The 17,092-nt window shown below is 49.6% G+C and overlaps 1 protein-coding gene across 2 annotated transcripts in view; it reads right to left on the bottom strand.

Annotated features, from left to right (window-relative positions):
• Nucleotides 1–125: 125 nt before the first annotated feature.
• PHKG2 (phosphorylase kinase catalytic subunit gamma 2) overlaps nucleotides 126–17,092 on the bottom strand; it is a 43,629-nt gene continuing 26,662 nt past the window's right edge. For both annotated transcript variants that reach the window (XM_069735249.1, XM_069735250.1), the window contains exons 2-9: nucleotides 3,347–3,522; nucleotides 2,310–2,364; nucleotides 2,168–2,233; nucleotides 1,608–1,771; nucleotides 1,396–1,486; nucleotides 1,122–1,275; nucleotides 913–1,038; nucleotides 126–797 (exon numbers count right to left, since the gene is read on the bottom strand). In XM_069735249.1, coding sequence (XP_069591350.1) covers nucleotides 537–797; nucleotides 913–1,038; nucleotides 1,122–1,275; nucleotides 1,396–1,486; nucleotides 1,608–1,771; nucleotides 2,168–2,233; nucleotides 2,310–2,364; nucleotides 3,347–3,522 — 1,093 coding nt within the window. In that variant the 3' untranslated portion in view covers nucleotides 126–536. The remainder of the gene's footprint in view (nucleotides 798–912; nucleotides 1,039–1,121; nucleotides 1,276–1,395; nucleotides 1,487–1,607; nucleotides 1,772–2,167; nucleotides 2,234–2,309; nucleotides 2,365–3,346; nucleotides 3,523–17,092) is intronic.

Below are 17,092 nucleotides of genomic sequence, written 5' to 3' on the forward strand. Positions count from 1 at the left end.
GGCTGCTGGCCCTGACTGGGGGTCTGGCTGACGACACTACGGTTTGCGTTCTAGTACCTTGCTCCGGATCTGCGGGGCATCACTGGTTGCTAGAGGATGATAGTTCAGGGATTGTAGACCATGCGTGTTCACTCCATAATGACACTTTAATAATTGGGGAAAAAAAACCCACAGTAACTAAAGTATGGGAATGTATATCAACATATAAGAATTGACCAATGCTAGAACATGGGACAGATAATAGGACTTTTTCTGTTTCATCTGTCTGAGCCATAGAAACATCAGAGCAATGAAAATGATGTGTGGTCAAACACGTAGTGTCCACGGCACTATGAATTCTACACATTTGGGCATCAGTCTGTTCTCTGCGAGGACGCACGGTCACCCATCACACGTGCGATATAACGTACTGTTCCAGAGTAGGGAGCGACTTGCCCCGTGACAAATCTGTGCTGAATGCCTGTAGTCTCCTCCACACTGAAAAACGTACAACACACGTATTGACCTAGCCGACAGATTCACCATCAGTCATGATGTTATAAGTCTCCATCATGCTCGTCGTCATCTCCCACTGTCAATAATAGGGCTTTGGGCTGGTTCTGAAATAAAGCTGCACGATTCTGTCTTTCTCCCTTTTTCACCCAATGCCCATAGATCCGGAAAGCACAGGCATCAATAAGTCTTCTGATGCCCTTCACCCCGTATGGGTCTCTCATGAGGAGTCCACGAGTGACGGGCCGAGCTTGTCGCCATCTCACCAAAATACGAACACAAGCCAATGCCGTCCAGGCTGCAATCTGCGGAAGAGAATATCGACACTTGATATTTGTACATTCATCATTAACAAGAACAGATGAAATTAATGACTAGGAACGTCACAAAGTGCTGCTGAAGGATGAAGAGCACACTCACCCGAAAGCGGCAATGTGGTGTGACATTGGAGCCACGCTCTCGCTGGTGACTTTGGAAAAATCTGTGCTGAAGAGCCTGGTCTGCAGTAAGACGTTTCTCTGGACACACCTCAAGAAGATGGGAAATCTAATGAAGACAAAAACAGTCAAAGCTCAAAAATACATCCTGACTGCTCATGTGTCCCCAATCTGAGGCCCCAGGGACCTCACCAGATCCTTTGCTGTTGCAGATCGGTCATCCCATTCAGGAGATCCGAACTGATATCGTCCATCCATAATCATCCGAAGCATTAACATCTGTCTACGATGCCAGAAGGGAGGAGAGCCAGCCAGTAGTGTAAACATGATCACACCACATGCCCACCTACAACAGACAAGAGACCACCTTGCTACAAGTGTCAACTGACAGATCCTTGTCCTACAGCTTCTCAATCATAAAGAGGTTCCATCACGTAGTGATCCAGCATGAGCCTCCGATACTTACAGATCCACTGCTTTCCCATATCCAGGGTGTGTTTCATCCATCGAACACTTCAGGATTTCTGGAGCTAAATAACCTGGTGTGCCACAAAGCTCTGGTCACCAAATAAACAGATCAAAGAATGTCAGAGGAACAACACATGCCACCAACACTAAGCAGCGATGAATAAATCCGACCAGCGTCATATACTTTTCAGACAAAGAAAAGGACAGCACCTCTAAGCTTCTCCTCAGGTTTCAAGACACAACTGAAGCCAAAGTCAGAAAGCTTGATGTTCAGACAGTCATCCATCAGAATATTCTCTGGTTTCAGATCACGGTGTACAATCTCATTTGCATGTAGATACGAGACTGCCTCCAAAAGAGAGCGCATGATACACCTGGAATACAGAAATTAGACTTAGAATATCACAAAGGTAAAATGACAGAGACTTGTTTCCATGAACATTGAGTAAGATTGGCTTCATTTGCTCCAAGTTACAAGATGTCGGCTCTAAAAAAAAAAAAAAAAAAAAGACAAATACAGCTGATTGTGCAGAAGAGGCTACACATGTTTTGCTGACTTGGGAACTTCTAAAAACTAAACCAAGTAAGTGGGAAAGTTAAGTCAGAGCCTGTTAACAGGGAAAAACAACAAGCCTCCGAAGAGCCAGGATTGGAGTCTGAAAGCAGAAATGGGTCCTCAGATTGTTGCATCATCTGCTCATAAAAGACACCTCCATCTGCTGATACCAGACAAAAAAAGCAGATGCACCCACCAAAAACTGTGAACCCACCTGGTCTCCTTCTCACTCAGGGTCACCTTCTCTGTTAGGTAGTCAAACAGCTCCCCTCTCTTCATCCTAGCCAAAAATACTGTCCATGAAAATCAGCAAAATAACCTGAAGCTCAATCTGCAAACAACTTGATCATACTCACAAGTCGAATACCAGGAAAATGAATGTGGAGGATTCATAAGAATCAATCAGTGTTACTGCAAGAAAACGAGAGAAGAGGTCAGGAGTAGTGATGACCGAAGGTGCTCGAATAAGGTGTTATCCGAGGGTGCTAACAGAGCGACTTCACCGTGCCTAAAAAATTTGTTCGAGTCCCCGCACCTTGATGTCTTGTATGTTCGACAGGCGCAAGACAGGCGGGGATTGCCCAACAGGCGCAAGACAGGCGGGGATTGCCCAACAGGCGCAAGACATGCGTGCACGGGAACTCAAAACATTTTTTTCAAGCATGTCAAAAACACTTAGCACCCTCAGTTAACATCCAAGCATGTCCGCTCAAAAAAAAAAAAGCCAAAGACGAAAGAGAAGAGTCGTGAGGAGGCATACACAGGAGAAGAGACTGCTATACACAGTTACCCATGGAGGAAGAGACAAGTAGGTGTAGGCAGGAGCAGAGACATGAGGTGTATGAAGGAGGAAAGCACTGTATACAGCAAACGGAGGAAGAAACAAGGAGGTGTACGTAGGAGCAGAGACCGCGGTATACAGCAAATGATGGGAGAGACATTAGGAGGTGTACGCAGGAGCAGAGACCGCGGTATACAGCAAATAATGGCGGAAGAGACAAGGAGGTGTACATAGGAGCAGAGACCGCTGTATACAGTAAATGATGGGAGAGACACGAGGAGGTGTACGCAGGAGCAGAGACCACCGTATAAGGCAAACAATGGAGGAAGAGAAGGAGGTGTACGTAGGAGCAAAGACCGCTGTATAGAGCAAATGATGGAGGAAGAGACACAAGGAGGTGTACACAGAAGCAGAGACCACTGTATACAGCAATCGGAGGAAGAGACGAGTACACAGGAGCAGAGACCACTATAGGAGGTGAATGATGGAGGCAGAGACACGAGGAGGAGTACGCAAGAGCAGAGACTGCTATAGGAGGTGAATGATGGAGATGTGAGGACTTGTGCAGGGACTGATGGGGGACATATGATGGCGATGGGATTTGGTACGCACTGATGAAGGGATGCTGGGACACCTGGTGGAGGATCTCCATTTCTTTGGCTGTTGACAGCCGGACTTCTTGCAGCTGTTCTGGACTCATCCGTTCTGGCGTCACCTCTATGATCTTCACGGCGTACTGCCGTCCGGTCTCTCTGTGAATGCAGCGCCGCACCGTGCTCGACACTCCCCTGAGAACAACAAGGATGACCAATTACAACTTTCTGTACTGTTTCCTAATGTACAGCCTCTACTCCGGGACGAGGACCCTCGTAAGAGATATCCAGAAAGGTTCCCGCTAGGCCAGTGTCTGCAGTAGTGAGTGCCTAGAAACCAAACTATTGCATTTATCATCCTGTCCGTACAAGAGAACAGGTCACATAAGGCGTCGTTCAAACCTGACATTTTGTATACGAGCATGCTCTGCATTTTTCATGGATAGCACTTGTCCCTATAATGGGGCCGTGGTCCATGCACACATGACCGAGCAGATTCTGATGGCAGCACAGACTGATGACTTTTGGACCGTTGTTGGCGCCCCTACGCTACACAGGTTATGGGGCGGTTGGGGCTCTGATAAAGGAAAGGTAGAACCTTCTCCCAGACAAGTCCTCGTCTCTTCATCCAATATCCGTGACTCTTCCTCCCTTCCATCGCCAGATTGGCTCGCTTTTTGCTTTTCATTAACATTTATTTTACCACACAATCTACTGAAAAATAGGGAATAAATTCGGGAAGTGTGAAAACCCCACTATGTTTTTATGCCATTTTTTGTGCGGTAGAAATGAGCAGTCCGTACTATTCTCCTGGCCGTCTGACAACAGAGACTGAACTGACAATGTTGTTACGTGTTGGGACCACTCAGCACCCAGAATATGTTGTGCAGTTATATGTATGTATAATAGGTTTCATGTGAGATGCATGTCCCTAATGCATCAGCCCACAGGCTGCGCCCCTGGGCAGAGGGGACACGATATTCCCCTTTTGTCCAGCCCCCCACCCCACCTTTGTAATTCCCACAGTAAATATCGGCAGGCTCTGGCCACCTGCGGCTATTGTAATGTATGTCTGGCCTGCCGCTTTTCTATTGGCCTGCCCTCTGTATCTGTGTGATATATTCTGTGTCCTGTGAGTAAAGTGTTGTCAGACTGGAGATACGTGGAGAAGCAGTGATCTTTTATATGCGCCCATGTAATCAAGGAATTCCAGCCAGCGTCCTTCATTCAGATTCCAGCCAAAGCTGAGTGGACCTCCTGAAACACAGAGTGGTACTGAAAGAGGTACCCCAGCTTGGTAGACCCCGTTACAGTTGTTATACAAGTATTGAAACAATCTTCAAAAATTTGTAAAAAAAAAAAAAAATAATGTAGAAATAAATTGTGTTTGTGTCAGTAGGATGGTCCCAGCTGAGCAGGCTTTGGGGCTGTAGGTCACATGGTAGGGCGGTGCACTCGGCTGACACGGAGGTCGACACAGGAGCGCTGTCTCTTTGTCCTGGTCACAGGTATGTCAGAAGCTGCAGTCACTCTGCATCTGGCAGCAGAAGGTCTCTACGTTTGGCTTTGCAGACACCTTCTTAATCCTTCTGAATTTTGGAACCAGCAGCAACCTTCCCCCGACTCTATTTGACACACTTGGACCTGGGTGTTTGTTGCTGGGAGTTGCAGGTGACATTTTCATTTACCCCTGTTGAGGCTTGGAGCTACAGCAGTCAGCTGTCTTCCTCTCTGCTGTCTGGAGGACTTCTGTGTTTCTCTCAGAAGATAAGCGTTCCCCTTGTTTGTCTATCCCAGCTGTCTTTAGGGGTAGTGGGGATCGACTAGTGCTTGCCCCGTCATTTCCTAAGCAGGACTCATCGCCACGGTCAGGCAGGGATTAGGTTCCTGCTTGGCGATAGGTGCAAAACCTATATAGGGATGTTTAGGGCAGACAAGGCGATGTTAGATCTGCCTAGGGGTCTCCACTCCTCCCTTCCCCTAGTCCCTTTGTATTGCACTGAGTCTTTCCTACACTGTGCGTGACAGTCCTTCACAGGGACTGCACCCACACTGTGCGTGACAGTCCTTCACAGGGACTGCACCCAGACCGCACTGCGCGCCCTCTACTGCCAGCTCACAGGACTGCACCCAGACCGCACTGCACGCCCTCTACCGCCGGCTCCGGGGACTGCACCCAGACCGCACTGCACGCCCTCTACCGCCAGCTCACGGGACTACACCCAGACCGCACTGCACGCCCTCTACCGCTGGTTCCAGGGACTGCACCCAGACAGCACTGACCGCCAGCTCACGGGACTGCACCCAGGCTGCACTGCACGCCCTCTACGGCCGGCTCCCGGGACTGCACCCAGACCGCACTACACGCCCTCTACCGCCAGCTCCAGGGACTGCACCCAGACCACACTGCACGCCCTCTACCGCCGGCTCCAGGGACTGCACCCAGACCGCACTGCGCGCCCTCTACCGCCGGCTCCAGGGACTGCACCCAGACCGCGCTGCACGCCCTCTACCGCCAGCTCCAGGGACTGCACCCAGACCGCACTGCACGCCTGTCACGATATGGTATGAAATATCATATAAGTAGTTTCTCTTGTTAGCAGGCTGCGGGCTAAAAAGCCCCCTTCCCTTGCACTCAGCCAAGAGCTTTCCTTTCCAAGGGATGGGGGAAGAAGAGTTTATTACCTCTAGCTCGGAGAGCAAAAGTATTTACGACCGGCATTCCTGCAGTGGAAAGTGACCAGCAAGAACTGGATTTTAAGTCTCTAGAATACATGGAAGTTCTTTGTTTTGTTTTTGTAAGATATTATGCAAACCGTTTACGTTAAGAACACAAAAATATATATTCTTAATCTCCCTCGGTGGATCTACCCATCCCTCGAAACACGGGCTTCTAACTCCATCTGGTAAAGAAGTAGGGATTTCTCTGTAAATATGTATCCCAGATAGGACATATTTGATCTCATTAGAATGCCCACGTTAATCCGAGATGAATGCTGGGTTTGTTATGACTATGACATGTTTTGTAGCGGAGTTATAGAAATTAGATATAGGTTAGGATAAAATTAGTTAACTGAAGAGGTAGGAGGGATGAGGTGATCCAACCCCTTTCTGGGATGTTACAGGCTTAGCTATAACTGTCTGCCCACATCCCCAGCACAGTCTTCTTGTCTCTTCCTGGAGAGCCCTGAGCACGTCCCATGAACTGGGACGTATGGAAACTTCACTAGCCTGGTTGTCTGCAATGCTTTGAACATGTGAGTGTTATCTTTTCTCCTGTAATCCCTTTATGTTATAATTACCTTGTACATATTTGCAATTGTCTCATTTGTAACTCATTTGTAAAATATTTTGATAAAACACTGTCTAAACTTTATGGAGTATAATAATTAATATACTAGATTCTTTCTCCATGCTCTAAACGTACCCCAAGTCTCCTGAAGGGAATTACGCTACTGTGTTGGGTTAGCTTCGGACCCGTTTAATCGAAGCTGGTGGCAGCGATAGTGTGCAGACTTTTGGGTGATGTTGTAGCGACTGCGGCGTTGATAATTATTGTTCCTGCCTGAGTGGGAGTAGTTATCGCGTCGCTGCAGCGTGCCCAATAGCCAGTACATAGCAGGCAGCCTGTCGGGCGACTAATTACCCCAGGTGCAGTACCTAATCTGACCTGAGTGTAAGGGGGGCGCCAGAGAGCTGCAAGTTTTAAGTGGAACTGTAAGCGGGATACACATAGATCCCTGCAGTTTGTGGTATATTGAAGAGCAGTGGGATACCTAGAATAAGCCCCTGCTGTAAACTAAGAGGTCAATAGCCTTGTGTGTGTTTTTTCATCACATTGTGGAGTGGAGGGATAACTAAGATAAGCCCCCCTGCACATGTGATAGCCGCCTGTTGGCCTAAAGTCACCTCGACCCGTGATATAGGGGTGACGGTCACGGTGTGAATCGTGACAAATTGGTAGCAGCGGTCAGGGATTCCTGACAAATTGGCAAGGCGGTGGGATATTAGAGCATTAGTGATTTGGTTTGAGCAATCATTCCCCTCACTAAAAACTTGCAGAAAGTTCTTGCGAGGACTCTGCGCAAATAAGTTTATAGAACGAACTCAGTGTTTTTAGTCTTGAGACAATTGCATACTGGTAATTATCCCCTTCCTTTCTCTTCGTTTTTCTGTCCTTTTATTTGGCAACCATGGTTGTGCTGGGAAAAGTTTTTTATGAGCAGCAGACCAGAGACACCCTTATTGCCTTATGCAAGTCATAGCACATTGACTTTGCAAGCAAAAACAAAGCCCAACTGGTCGCAGATATGGTGCAATGGGAAACCGCTCTAGACCACTCAGAGGCCGCAGAAGCCAGCACCAGCGAACATGGTGCTGCAGCAGAGGTCCAACCACTGAATGCTGGCCCTGTTAGCAATCCGGGCGAATTGGACCCCCCACCTGCAGGCGGCCTTGAAAGAATTCCCCACTGACGACCATGAGGGACGTCGGCAGCTGATTCAGCAATATGGGCAGGAGGCCCAGCAAGCCGAGCGAGAGGCCCGAGCCGAGCGGAAGGCTGAGAGAGCTGAGCGCCAAGCCCAGCGAGAACACGAACTGGAGATGCTCCGGCAGAGGGGGATGCCCTCTACCGCCCAGAGCCGTGAGCCCAGCAGCGCTCAAGATACCTAAGCCCCGGCCCGATCACTTTCCTGTTATGGAGAAGGACGGGGACTTGGACACTTTTCTGCGGGCCTTTGAGAAAGCCTGCAGACAGTACCGGCTGCCTACAGATGAATGGACACGATACCTGACACCAGGGCTGAGAGGCAAAGCTCTGGAGGCGTTTGCTGCCCTCCCTCAAGAACAAGATGGTGACTATGAGGCCATCAAGCAGGCCCTGATAGCAAAGTACCAGCTTACACCCGAGGTGTACCATAGAAAGTTCTGGACCCTCCAACGTGGCCCACACGACAGTTACAGTGATGTGGTGCATGGACTGGGGACCCACTTTGACCAGTGGACCCAAGGACTGTCAGTGACCACCTTTGCACAGCTGCGAGACCTGATGATCAAAGACCAGTTCTTTCATCTTTGCCCAGCTGAGGTGCGACAGTTCGTGATGGACAGAGAACCCAAAGACGTGACGAAAGCAGCGCAGATTGCCAATGCATATGAGGCTAACTGTAGATCGGAAGCGCGGACGCCAGTCACCACCAGCTGGAGAGGGGGTAAGCCTGCAACCAACGCCAGTACCCCTGCCAGCCAACACACCAGAGGTCCTGGCCCTGTGGCCAACAACACCAGACCTACCACCGAACCTCGCCAGTGTTACTACTGCAAGCGGCATGGTCATATCAGTACCTTCTGTCCAGAGAGGCCGAAGAACCCCCCAGCCAAGGCCCCAGGGCCTAATGCAGTTCTTTTGGTGGGTGGTGTGGTTGGGGGGGGTGTGACAACGTACAGCACGTCACGGTGGGAGGCCATGTTGCTACAGGCCTCAAGGACACCGGGGCTGAACGAACCCTCATCCGACCCGAACTGGCGGCCCCTGAAGAAATTATTCCGGGGAAAACCCTACCTGTCACTGGGATTGGGGACATCAGCTGTCTCTTACCGATGGCCCGGGTTTATATAGATTGGGGTGCCGGGAGCGGGGTGAAGGAAGTGGGGCTGTCTGATAATTTGCCCACTGATGTTTTGTTGGGGACTGATTTGGGGAGGATGGTTGCATACTACGTCCCTGACACCCCTCCCCAATCTACTAATGAGGGTAAAGTTAACCCTGATGATGATGATGGGAAATCGCATGTTACCTGACCATGCTTTATCTTGTAATGATGCATCTAATAACGATTTTTTTCCTAGGATTGATGGTGAAAATGTTGTACCTGTGCCAACTGAACCTGATAATGATTTTTCTGTGAAGGTTAATGTGTCCATAGGTACAGGCGTGCTCAGCAACGTCGCTCTGCGGAGTGAGACGGCTGAGGAACCCCTAACAGGGGCAAGTGTCGATGCTACAGGAAATGGGGAGATGCATGGGAACCGTGAGGAAGGTGATGCCATGAAAGTGACCAGTGCCACAGAGGAAGGTAACTGGCCCATAAGTAGCACTGCCCCTGGAGTGTTGGGGGTGGATGGGGAGGTAGAGCCCATAGCAGCGCCGGCTGATGGGTCTGTAGAAACCCCAGGGGAGACAGCCTACGTAGCTGCTGTAACCCGCAGTCAGAGTGCCCGGAATGCAGATAACTGTCGGCCTTCCGGACCCTCCTCAGTCATCACTGTGACTGAACCAGAGGTGGACCAGAGCAGGTCCAAGAGGGCTCCCGTGGGGAAGGGACCCTGACGTCGCTTTTGGCTTCCCCTAGCCAGGAGTTTCAGGCCGCTCTGCACACAGATGCGAGCCTAGAGAGTTTGAGACAACTTGCCGGGACGCGTTTCTCCGAGATTGATAAAGGTACCTTCACACTGAGCAACTTTACAACGAGAACGACAACGATCCGTGACGTTGCAGCGTCCTGGATAGCGTTCTCGTTGTGTTTGACACGCAGCAGCGATCAGGATCCTGCTGTGACATCGCTGGTCGTAGCTGAAAGTCCAGAACTTTATTTGGTCGTCAGGTCGGCGTGATTCGTCATGTTTGACAGCAAAAGCAACGATGCCTGCAATGTTTTTTCACGGAGCTAACAACCAGCGAGAACGATAAGTACGTCACTGGATCGCTCCTGCATCGTTCTGGAGTTGCTGTGTTTGACATCTCTACAGCGACCTAACAGCGACGCTCCAGCGATCTAGTTTAGGTCGGATCGTTGTCTATATCGCTGGAGCGTCGCTAACTGTGAAGGTACCTTAAGGAGAGGGTGTTCTAGGAACGAGGAAGGTTGTACCGGGAGACAGTACCCGGAGAATCACAAAAGGAGTAGTTGAGGGAAAGACAGCTGGTCGTCCCACAGCAATTCCGGGGTGAGTTGTTACGGATTGCCCATGAGATCCCGCTAGCTGGACACTTGGGGATCAGCAAAACTAAGGCCTGGCTGTCTCAACACTTCTATTGGCCTAAGATGGGGACAGATGTGTCAAACTACTGCCGCTCCTGTGTCACCTGTCAAAGAGTGGGGAAGGCGGGGCCTGCTCTTAAGGCTCCCCTGATCCCGTTGCCAGTGATAGAGGAGCCTTTCCAGAGGATCGCGGTGTACATTGTGGGCCCGCTGGCCGTCCCCAGCAGCTCTGGAAAGCGATATATCCTTACTGTGGTAGACTACGCTACCCGGTACCCAGAGGCAGTAGCTCTGTCATCAACTAGGGCAGATAAGGTGGCGGATGCCCTGTTGGCCATCTTTTCACGTGTAGGATTTCCCAGTGAAATGCTTACTGATCAAGGGACCCAATTTAGGTCTCGCCTAATGGAGGCTCTCTGTAAGAGAATGCAGGTGAAGCACCTGGTATCAAGTGCGTATCACCCACAGACCAATGGCTTGTGTGAACGCTTCAATGGTACCCTCAAACAGATGCTACGCATGCTGGTTGAGACTCAAGAGCGCGACTGGGAGCGGTACCTCCCACACCTGCTGTTCGCTTACCGAGAGGTTCCGCAGGCCTCGACGGGGTTCTCCCCCTTCGAGCTCCTGTACGGCAGGCGAGTCCGGGGACCCCTTGGATTGGTAAGAGAATCCTGGGAAGAGGAGCCGAACCCTTCTGAAGTGTCCATAGTGGAGTATGTCATGCGCTTCCGTGACAAGATGCAGACCTTGACGCAGTTGGTGCAAGACAACATGACGCAGGCTCAGGCTGACCAGAAGCACTGGTACGACCAGAACGCCCGAGAGCGGACCTACCACGTGGGTCAAAAGGTGTGGGTGCTGGTCCCCGTACCAAAGGATAAACTTCAGGCAGCCTGGGAGGGCCCGTACGTCCACCAACAGCTCAACCCGGTCACCTACGTGGTCACGCTTGACCACGCTCGGGGTAGGCGAAAGGCCTTTCACGTCAACATGATGAAGGCTCATCACGAACGCGAACCTTTCATCCTACCGGTCTGCAGCGTGCCCGAAGACGGGGAGGAAGACACCCTCCTGGACATGCTGGCCCAAGCCAAGGCCAATGGGTCCATCGAGGACGTGGAGGTAAGCACCTCGTTAACTGAACCCCAGCGGTTGCAGTTGCAAACCACCCTGGAACCCTTCCGGGTCCTGTTCTCCAACCGACCTGGGAGGACTGAGTTAGCAGTCCACGAGGTGGACACCGGGAATCACACCCCACTACGGCGAACACCCTATCGAATCTCTGACCAGGTGCAGCAGATTATGCGCCAAGAGATCGATGAGATGTTTCAGCTGGGGGTGATTCGACGGTCAAAGAGTGCATGGGCATCACCTGTAGTTCTCGTGCCAAAGAAGGACCGGACCACCCAGTTCTGCGTGGACTACAGGGGGCTCAACGCCATCACAGCCTCTGACGCGCACCCAATGCCTCGCATCGAGGAGCTGCTGGATAGTTTAGCTGGTGCAAAATACCTGACAATAATGGATCTGAGTAGAGGATACTGGCAGATTCCCCTGAGCCCCGAGGCGCAGGAAAAGTCCGCCTTTATCACGCCCTTCGGACTGTACGAGTCCACGGCCATGCCCTTCGGCATGAAGAATGCCCCTGCCACTTTCCAGCGGATGGTCAACCTCCTGCTTCAGGGACTGGAGAAGCACGCCGTGGCGTACTTGGATGACATTGCCATCTTCAGTTCCTCCTGGGAGGAACACCTGCAGCATCTCCAGGAGGTGCTCAGGCGAATTCACCAAGCAGGACTGACTATCAAGCCGGGAAAGTGCCAGATGGGCATGAGGGAGGTTCACTACCTGGGGCACCGGGTAGGCGGGAACACCCTGAAGCCAGAGCCGGAGAAAGTGGGCGCGATCGTGAACTGGCCCACTCCCGTGACCAAGAAACAGGTGATGTCCTTCTTGGGCACTGCAGGGTACTATAGGCGCTTCGTACAGCACTATAGTAGCCTGCAAAACCTTTGACGGACCTCACCAGGAAGAAGCTACCCCACATTGTCAACTGGACAGATGGCTGTGAGGGGGCCTTCCAGGTGTTGAAAAACCGCACTGTGCAACGCCCCTGTGTTGAAAGCAGTCGACCGTTCTTGGTGCAGACCGACGCCAGCGAGTTTGGCCTTGGTGCTGTGCTCAGCCAGGTTGACTCGGAGGACCAAGAGCACCCCGTGTTATACCTGAGCCGGAAAGTTTTGCCGAGGGAAGTGGCCTACTCCACCATCGAGAAGGAGTGCCTGGCCATAATCTGGGCACTGCAGCGCTTGCAGCCCTACTTGTACGGTCACCCCTTCACTGTGGTGACCGACCACAACCCTCTGTGCTGGCTAAACGCCAAGTGTGGAATGTTGTGAATTCTGTTGTCGGGCTCCCTCCTGTGGTCATGAATGGTACTTCGGCTGGTTCTGTCCCTGGACTTTCTCTAGTGGCTGTGGGTGTTTCTGAGATTCCTTCCACAGGTGACGAGGTTAATTCGTTAGCTGGCTGCTCTATTTAACTCCACTTAGATCTTTGCTCCATGCCACCTGTCAATGTTTGAAAATAGGAGGAAGACCGAGTGTACTGGGTTAAAAACACAATACTTTATTATAACATCTTTTATATAACAAACAGTACAAAGATATATCTAAAACCAGAAAAGGATGTATGGATAATCCCCGGGACCCATCAGCCCACCATAGCTGTAGAAGGTGACTCAATGGTAAAGCGCCAACTCCCCATATAACATACAAATCCAACAACCAAGTGGTTAAATATGAGCACAGTATGCTAACGCAGCGCTTACCAGAAAAATAAGTGATGAGTACACAGGGCCGGGTGGCTGGTGGGACCGGGTTGGGGCGTCTGCAAGATCTGCAAGTCACCTTCTACAGCTATGGTGGGTTGATGGGTCCCGGGGATTATCCATACATCCTTTTCTGGTTTTAGATATATCTTTGTACTGTTTGTTATATTAGAGATGTTATAATAAAGTATTGTGTTTTTAACCCAGTACACTCGGTCTTCCTCCTATTTTTCATGCATTTATGGAGTGGGTTAACATGTGGCTCTCGTTGGAGAGATATTTTCCTGTTTAATTTATACGGGATTTAGTCAGTATGTGGTTTTCTGGCATTCTGATGTTATCACCTGTCAATGTTCCAGTATTGGTCTAGTTCACTCCTGGATCGTTCTTGTGACCTGTCTTCCCAGCAGAAGCTAAGTGACTGCTTGTTTTTCTCTGGTTTGCTATTTTTCTGTCCAGCTTGCTATTTTGATTGTTGTCTTGCTTGCTGGAAGCTCTGGGACGCAGAGGGAGCGCCTCGGCACCGTGAGTCGGTGCGGAGGGTCTTTTTGCGCCCTCTGCGTGGTCTTTTTGTAGGTTTTTGTGCTGACCGCAAAGCTACCTTTCCTATCCTCAGTCTGTTCAGTAAGTCGGGCCTCACTTTGCTTAATCTATTTCATCTCTGTGTTTGTATTTTCATCTTTACTCACAGTCATTATATGTGGGGGGCTGCCTTTTCCTTTGGGGAATTTCTCTGAGGCAAGGTAGGCTTTATTTTTCTTTCTTTAGGGCTAGCTAGTTCCTTAGGCTGTGCCGAGTTGCATAGGGAGCGTTAGGAGCAATCCATGGCTATTTCTAGTGTGGTTGATAGGATTAGGGATTGCGGTCAGCAGAGTTCTCACGTCCCAGAGCTCGTCCTATATTATCAGTAACTATCAGGTCATTCCGTGTGCTCTTAACCACCAGGTCCATTATTGTCCTGACCACCAGGTCATAACAGTACAGGTGGCCCAAAGTACTAATGCATCTCAATAGAGGGATAAGAGAAGTTCTGAGACCATTTTTTTTTTCTTTGCAGTGTGTTTTGTCTCTCTTTTCCCTTTTACCTCTGGGTGGTTCAGGACACAGGTGTAGACATGGACATTCAAGGTCTGTCCTCTTTGATGGATAATCTCACTGCAAGGGTACAAAACATTCAAGATTTTGTGGTTCAGAATCCGATGTCAGAGTCTAGGATTCCAATTCCCGATTTGTTTTTTGGTGATAGATCTAAGTTCTTGAATTTCAAAAATAATTGTAAATTGTTTCTTGCCTTGAAACCTCGCTCCTCAGGTGACCCTGTTCAACAAGTAAAGATCATTATTTCTTTGTTACGTGGTGACCCTCAAGACTGGGCATTTTCCCTTGCTCCAGGAGATCCGGCATTGCGTGATGTTGATGCGTTTTTCCTGGCGCTTGGATTGCTTTATGACAAACCTAATTCAGTGGATCAGGCAGAGAAAATCTTGCTGGCTCTGTGTCAGGGTCAGGATGAAGCGGAGATATATTGTCAGAAGTTTAGAAAGTGGTCTGTGCTCACTGAGTGGAATGAATGTGCCCTGGCAGCAATCTTCAGAAAGGGTCTCTCTGAAGCCCTTAAGGATGTCATGGTGGGATTTCCCATGCCTGCTGGTTTGAATGAGTCTATGTCTTTGGCCATTCAGATCGATCGACGCTTTCGTGAGCGTAAAGCTGTGCACCATTTGGCGGTACTATCTGAGCATGGGCCTGAGCCTATGCAATGTGATAGGACTTTGACCAGAGCTGAACGGCATGAGCACAGACGTCGGAATGGGCTATGTTTTTACTGTGGTGATTCCACTCATGCTATCTCCGATTGTCCTAAGCGCACTAAGCGGTTCGCTAGGTCTGACACCATTGGTACTATACAGTCTAAATTTCTATTGTCCGTTACTCTGGTTTGTTCTTTATCGTCCTATTCTGTTATGGCATTTGTGGATTCAGGCGCTGCCCTGAATTTGATGGACTTGGAGTATGCTAGGCGCTGTGGTTTTTTCTTGGAGCCCTTGCAGTATCCTTTTCCATTGAGAGGAATTGATGCTACGCCTTTGGCCAAGAATAAGCCTCAGTACTGGACCCAATTGACCATGTGCATGGCTCCTGCACATCAGGAGGATATCCGCTTTCTGGTGTTGCATAATCTGCATGATGTGGTCATTTTGGGGTTGCCATGGCTACAGGTTCATAATCCAGTATTGGACTGGAAATCTATGTCTGTGTCCAGCTGGGGTTGTCAGGGGGTACATGGTGATGTTCCATTTTTGTCTATTTCGTCTTCCACTCCTTCTGAAGTTCCAGAGTTTTTGTCGGATTATCGGGATGTATTTGATGAGCCCAAAGCCAGTGCCCTACCTCCTCATAGGGATTGCGATTGTGCAATTAATTTGATTCCTGGTAGTAAGTTTCCTAAGGGCCGATTGTTCAATTTATCTGTGCCAGAACACGCCGCTATGCGGAGTTATATAAAGGAATCCTTGGAGAAAGGCCATATTCGCCCGTCGTCATCACCGTTAGGAGCAGGGTTCTTTTTTATGGCCAAGAAGGATGGTTCTTTGAGACCTTGTATTGATTACCGCCTTCTCAATAAAATTACAGTCAAATTTCAGTATCCTTTGCCGCTGCTGTCTGATTTGTTTGCCCGTATTAAAGGGGCTAGTTGGTTCACCAAGATAGACCTTCGAGGGGCGTATAATCTTGTGCGTATTAAACAAGGCGATGACTGGAAAACAGCATTTAATACGCCCGAGGGCCATTTTGAGTACCTGGTTATGCCATTCGGGCTTTCCAATGCTCCATCAGTATTTCAATCCTTTATGCATGACATCTTCCGAGAGTACCTGGATAAATTCCTGATTGTGTATTTGGATGATATTTTGGTCTTTTCGGATGATTGGGAGTCTCATGTGAAGCAGGTCAGAATGGTGTTCCAGGTCCTTCGTGCGAATTCCTTGTTTGTGAAGGGGTCAAAGTGTCTCTTTGGAGTTCAGGTTTCATTTTTGGGGTTCATTTTTTCCCCTTCTACTATCGAGATGGACCCTGTTAAAGTCCAAGCCATTTACGATTGGACTCAGCCGACATCTGTGAAGAGTCTGCAAAAGTTCCTGGGCTTTGCTAATTTTTATCGGCGCTTCATCGCTAATTTTTCTAGTGTTGCTAAACCGTTGACTGATTTGACCAAGAAGGGTGCTGATGTGGTCAATTGGTCTTATGCAGCTGTAGAGGCTTTTCAGGAGTTGAAGCGTCGTTTTTCTTCTGCCTGTGTTGTGCCAGCCAGATGTTTCGCTCCCGTTTCAGGTTGAGGTTGATGCTTCTGAGATTGGAGCTGGGGCTGTTTTGTCGCAAATAAGGTCTGATGGCTCGGTGATGAAGCCATGTGCTTTCTTTTCTAGAAAGTTTTCGCCTGCTGAGCGCAATTATGATGTTGGTAATCGAGAATTGGCGGTCTTGACAGATCACAAGAATTTAACTTATCTTGAGTCTGCCAAACGGTTGAATCCGAGACAGGCTCGATGGTCGTTATGTTTCTCCCGTTTTGATTTTGTGGTTTCGTACCTTCCGGGCTCTAAGAATGTGAAGGCTGATGCCCTGTCAAGGAGTTTTGTGCCTGACTCTCCGGGTGTTCCTGAGCCGGCGGGTATTCTCAAAGAGGGGGTAATTTTGTCTGCCATCTCCCCTGATTTGCGGCGGGTGCTGCAAAAATTTCAGGCTGATAGACCTGACCATTGCCCAGCAGAGAAACTGTTTGTCCCTGATAGATGGACTAGTAGAGTTATCTCTGAGATTCATTGTTCAGTGTTGGCTGGGCATCCTGGAATCTTTGGTACCAGAGATTTGGTGGCTAGATCCTTTTGGTGGCCGTCCTTGTCACGGGATGTGCGTTCTTTTGTGCAGTCCTGTGGGACTTGTGCTT

Source organism: Ranitomeya imitator, chromosome 7 (assembly GCF_032444005.1).
Source record: "Ranitomeya imitator isolate aRanImi1 chromosome 7, aRanImi1.pri, whole genome shotgun sequence".
Taxonomy (NCBI): domain Eukaryota; kingdom Metazoa; phylum Chordata; class Amphibia; order Anura; family Dendrobatidae; genus Ranitomeya; species Ranitomeya imitator.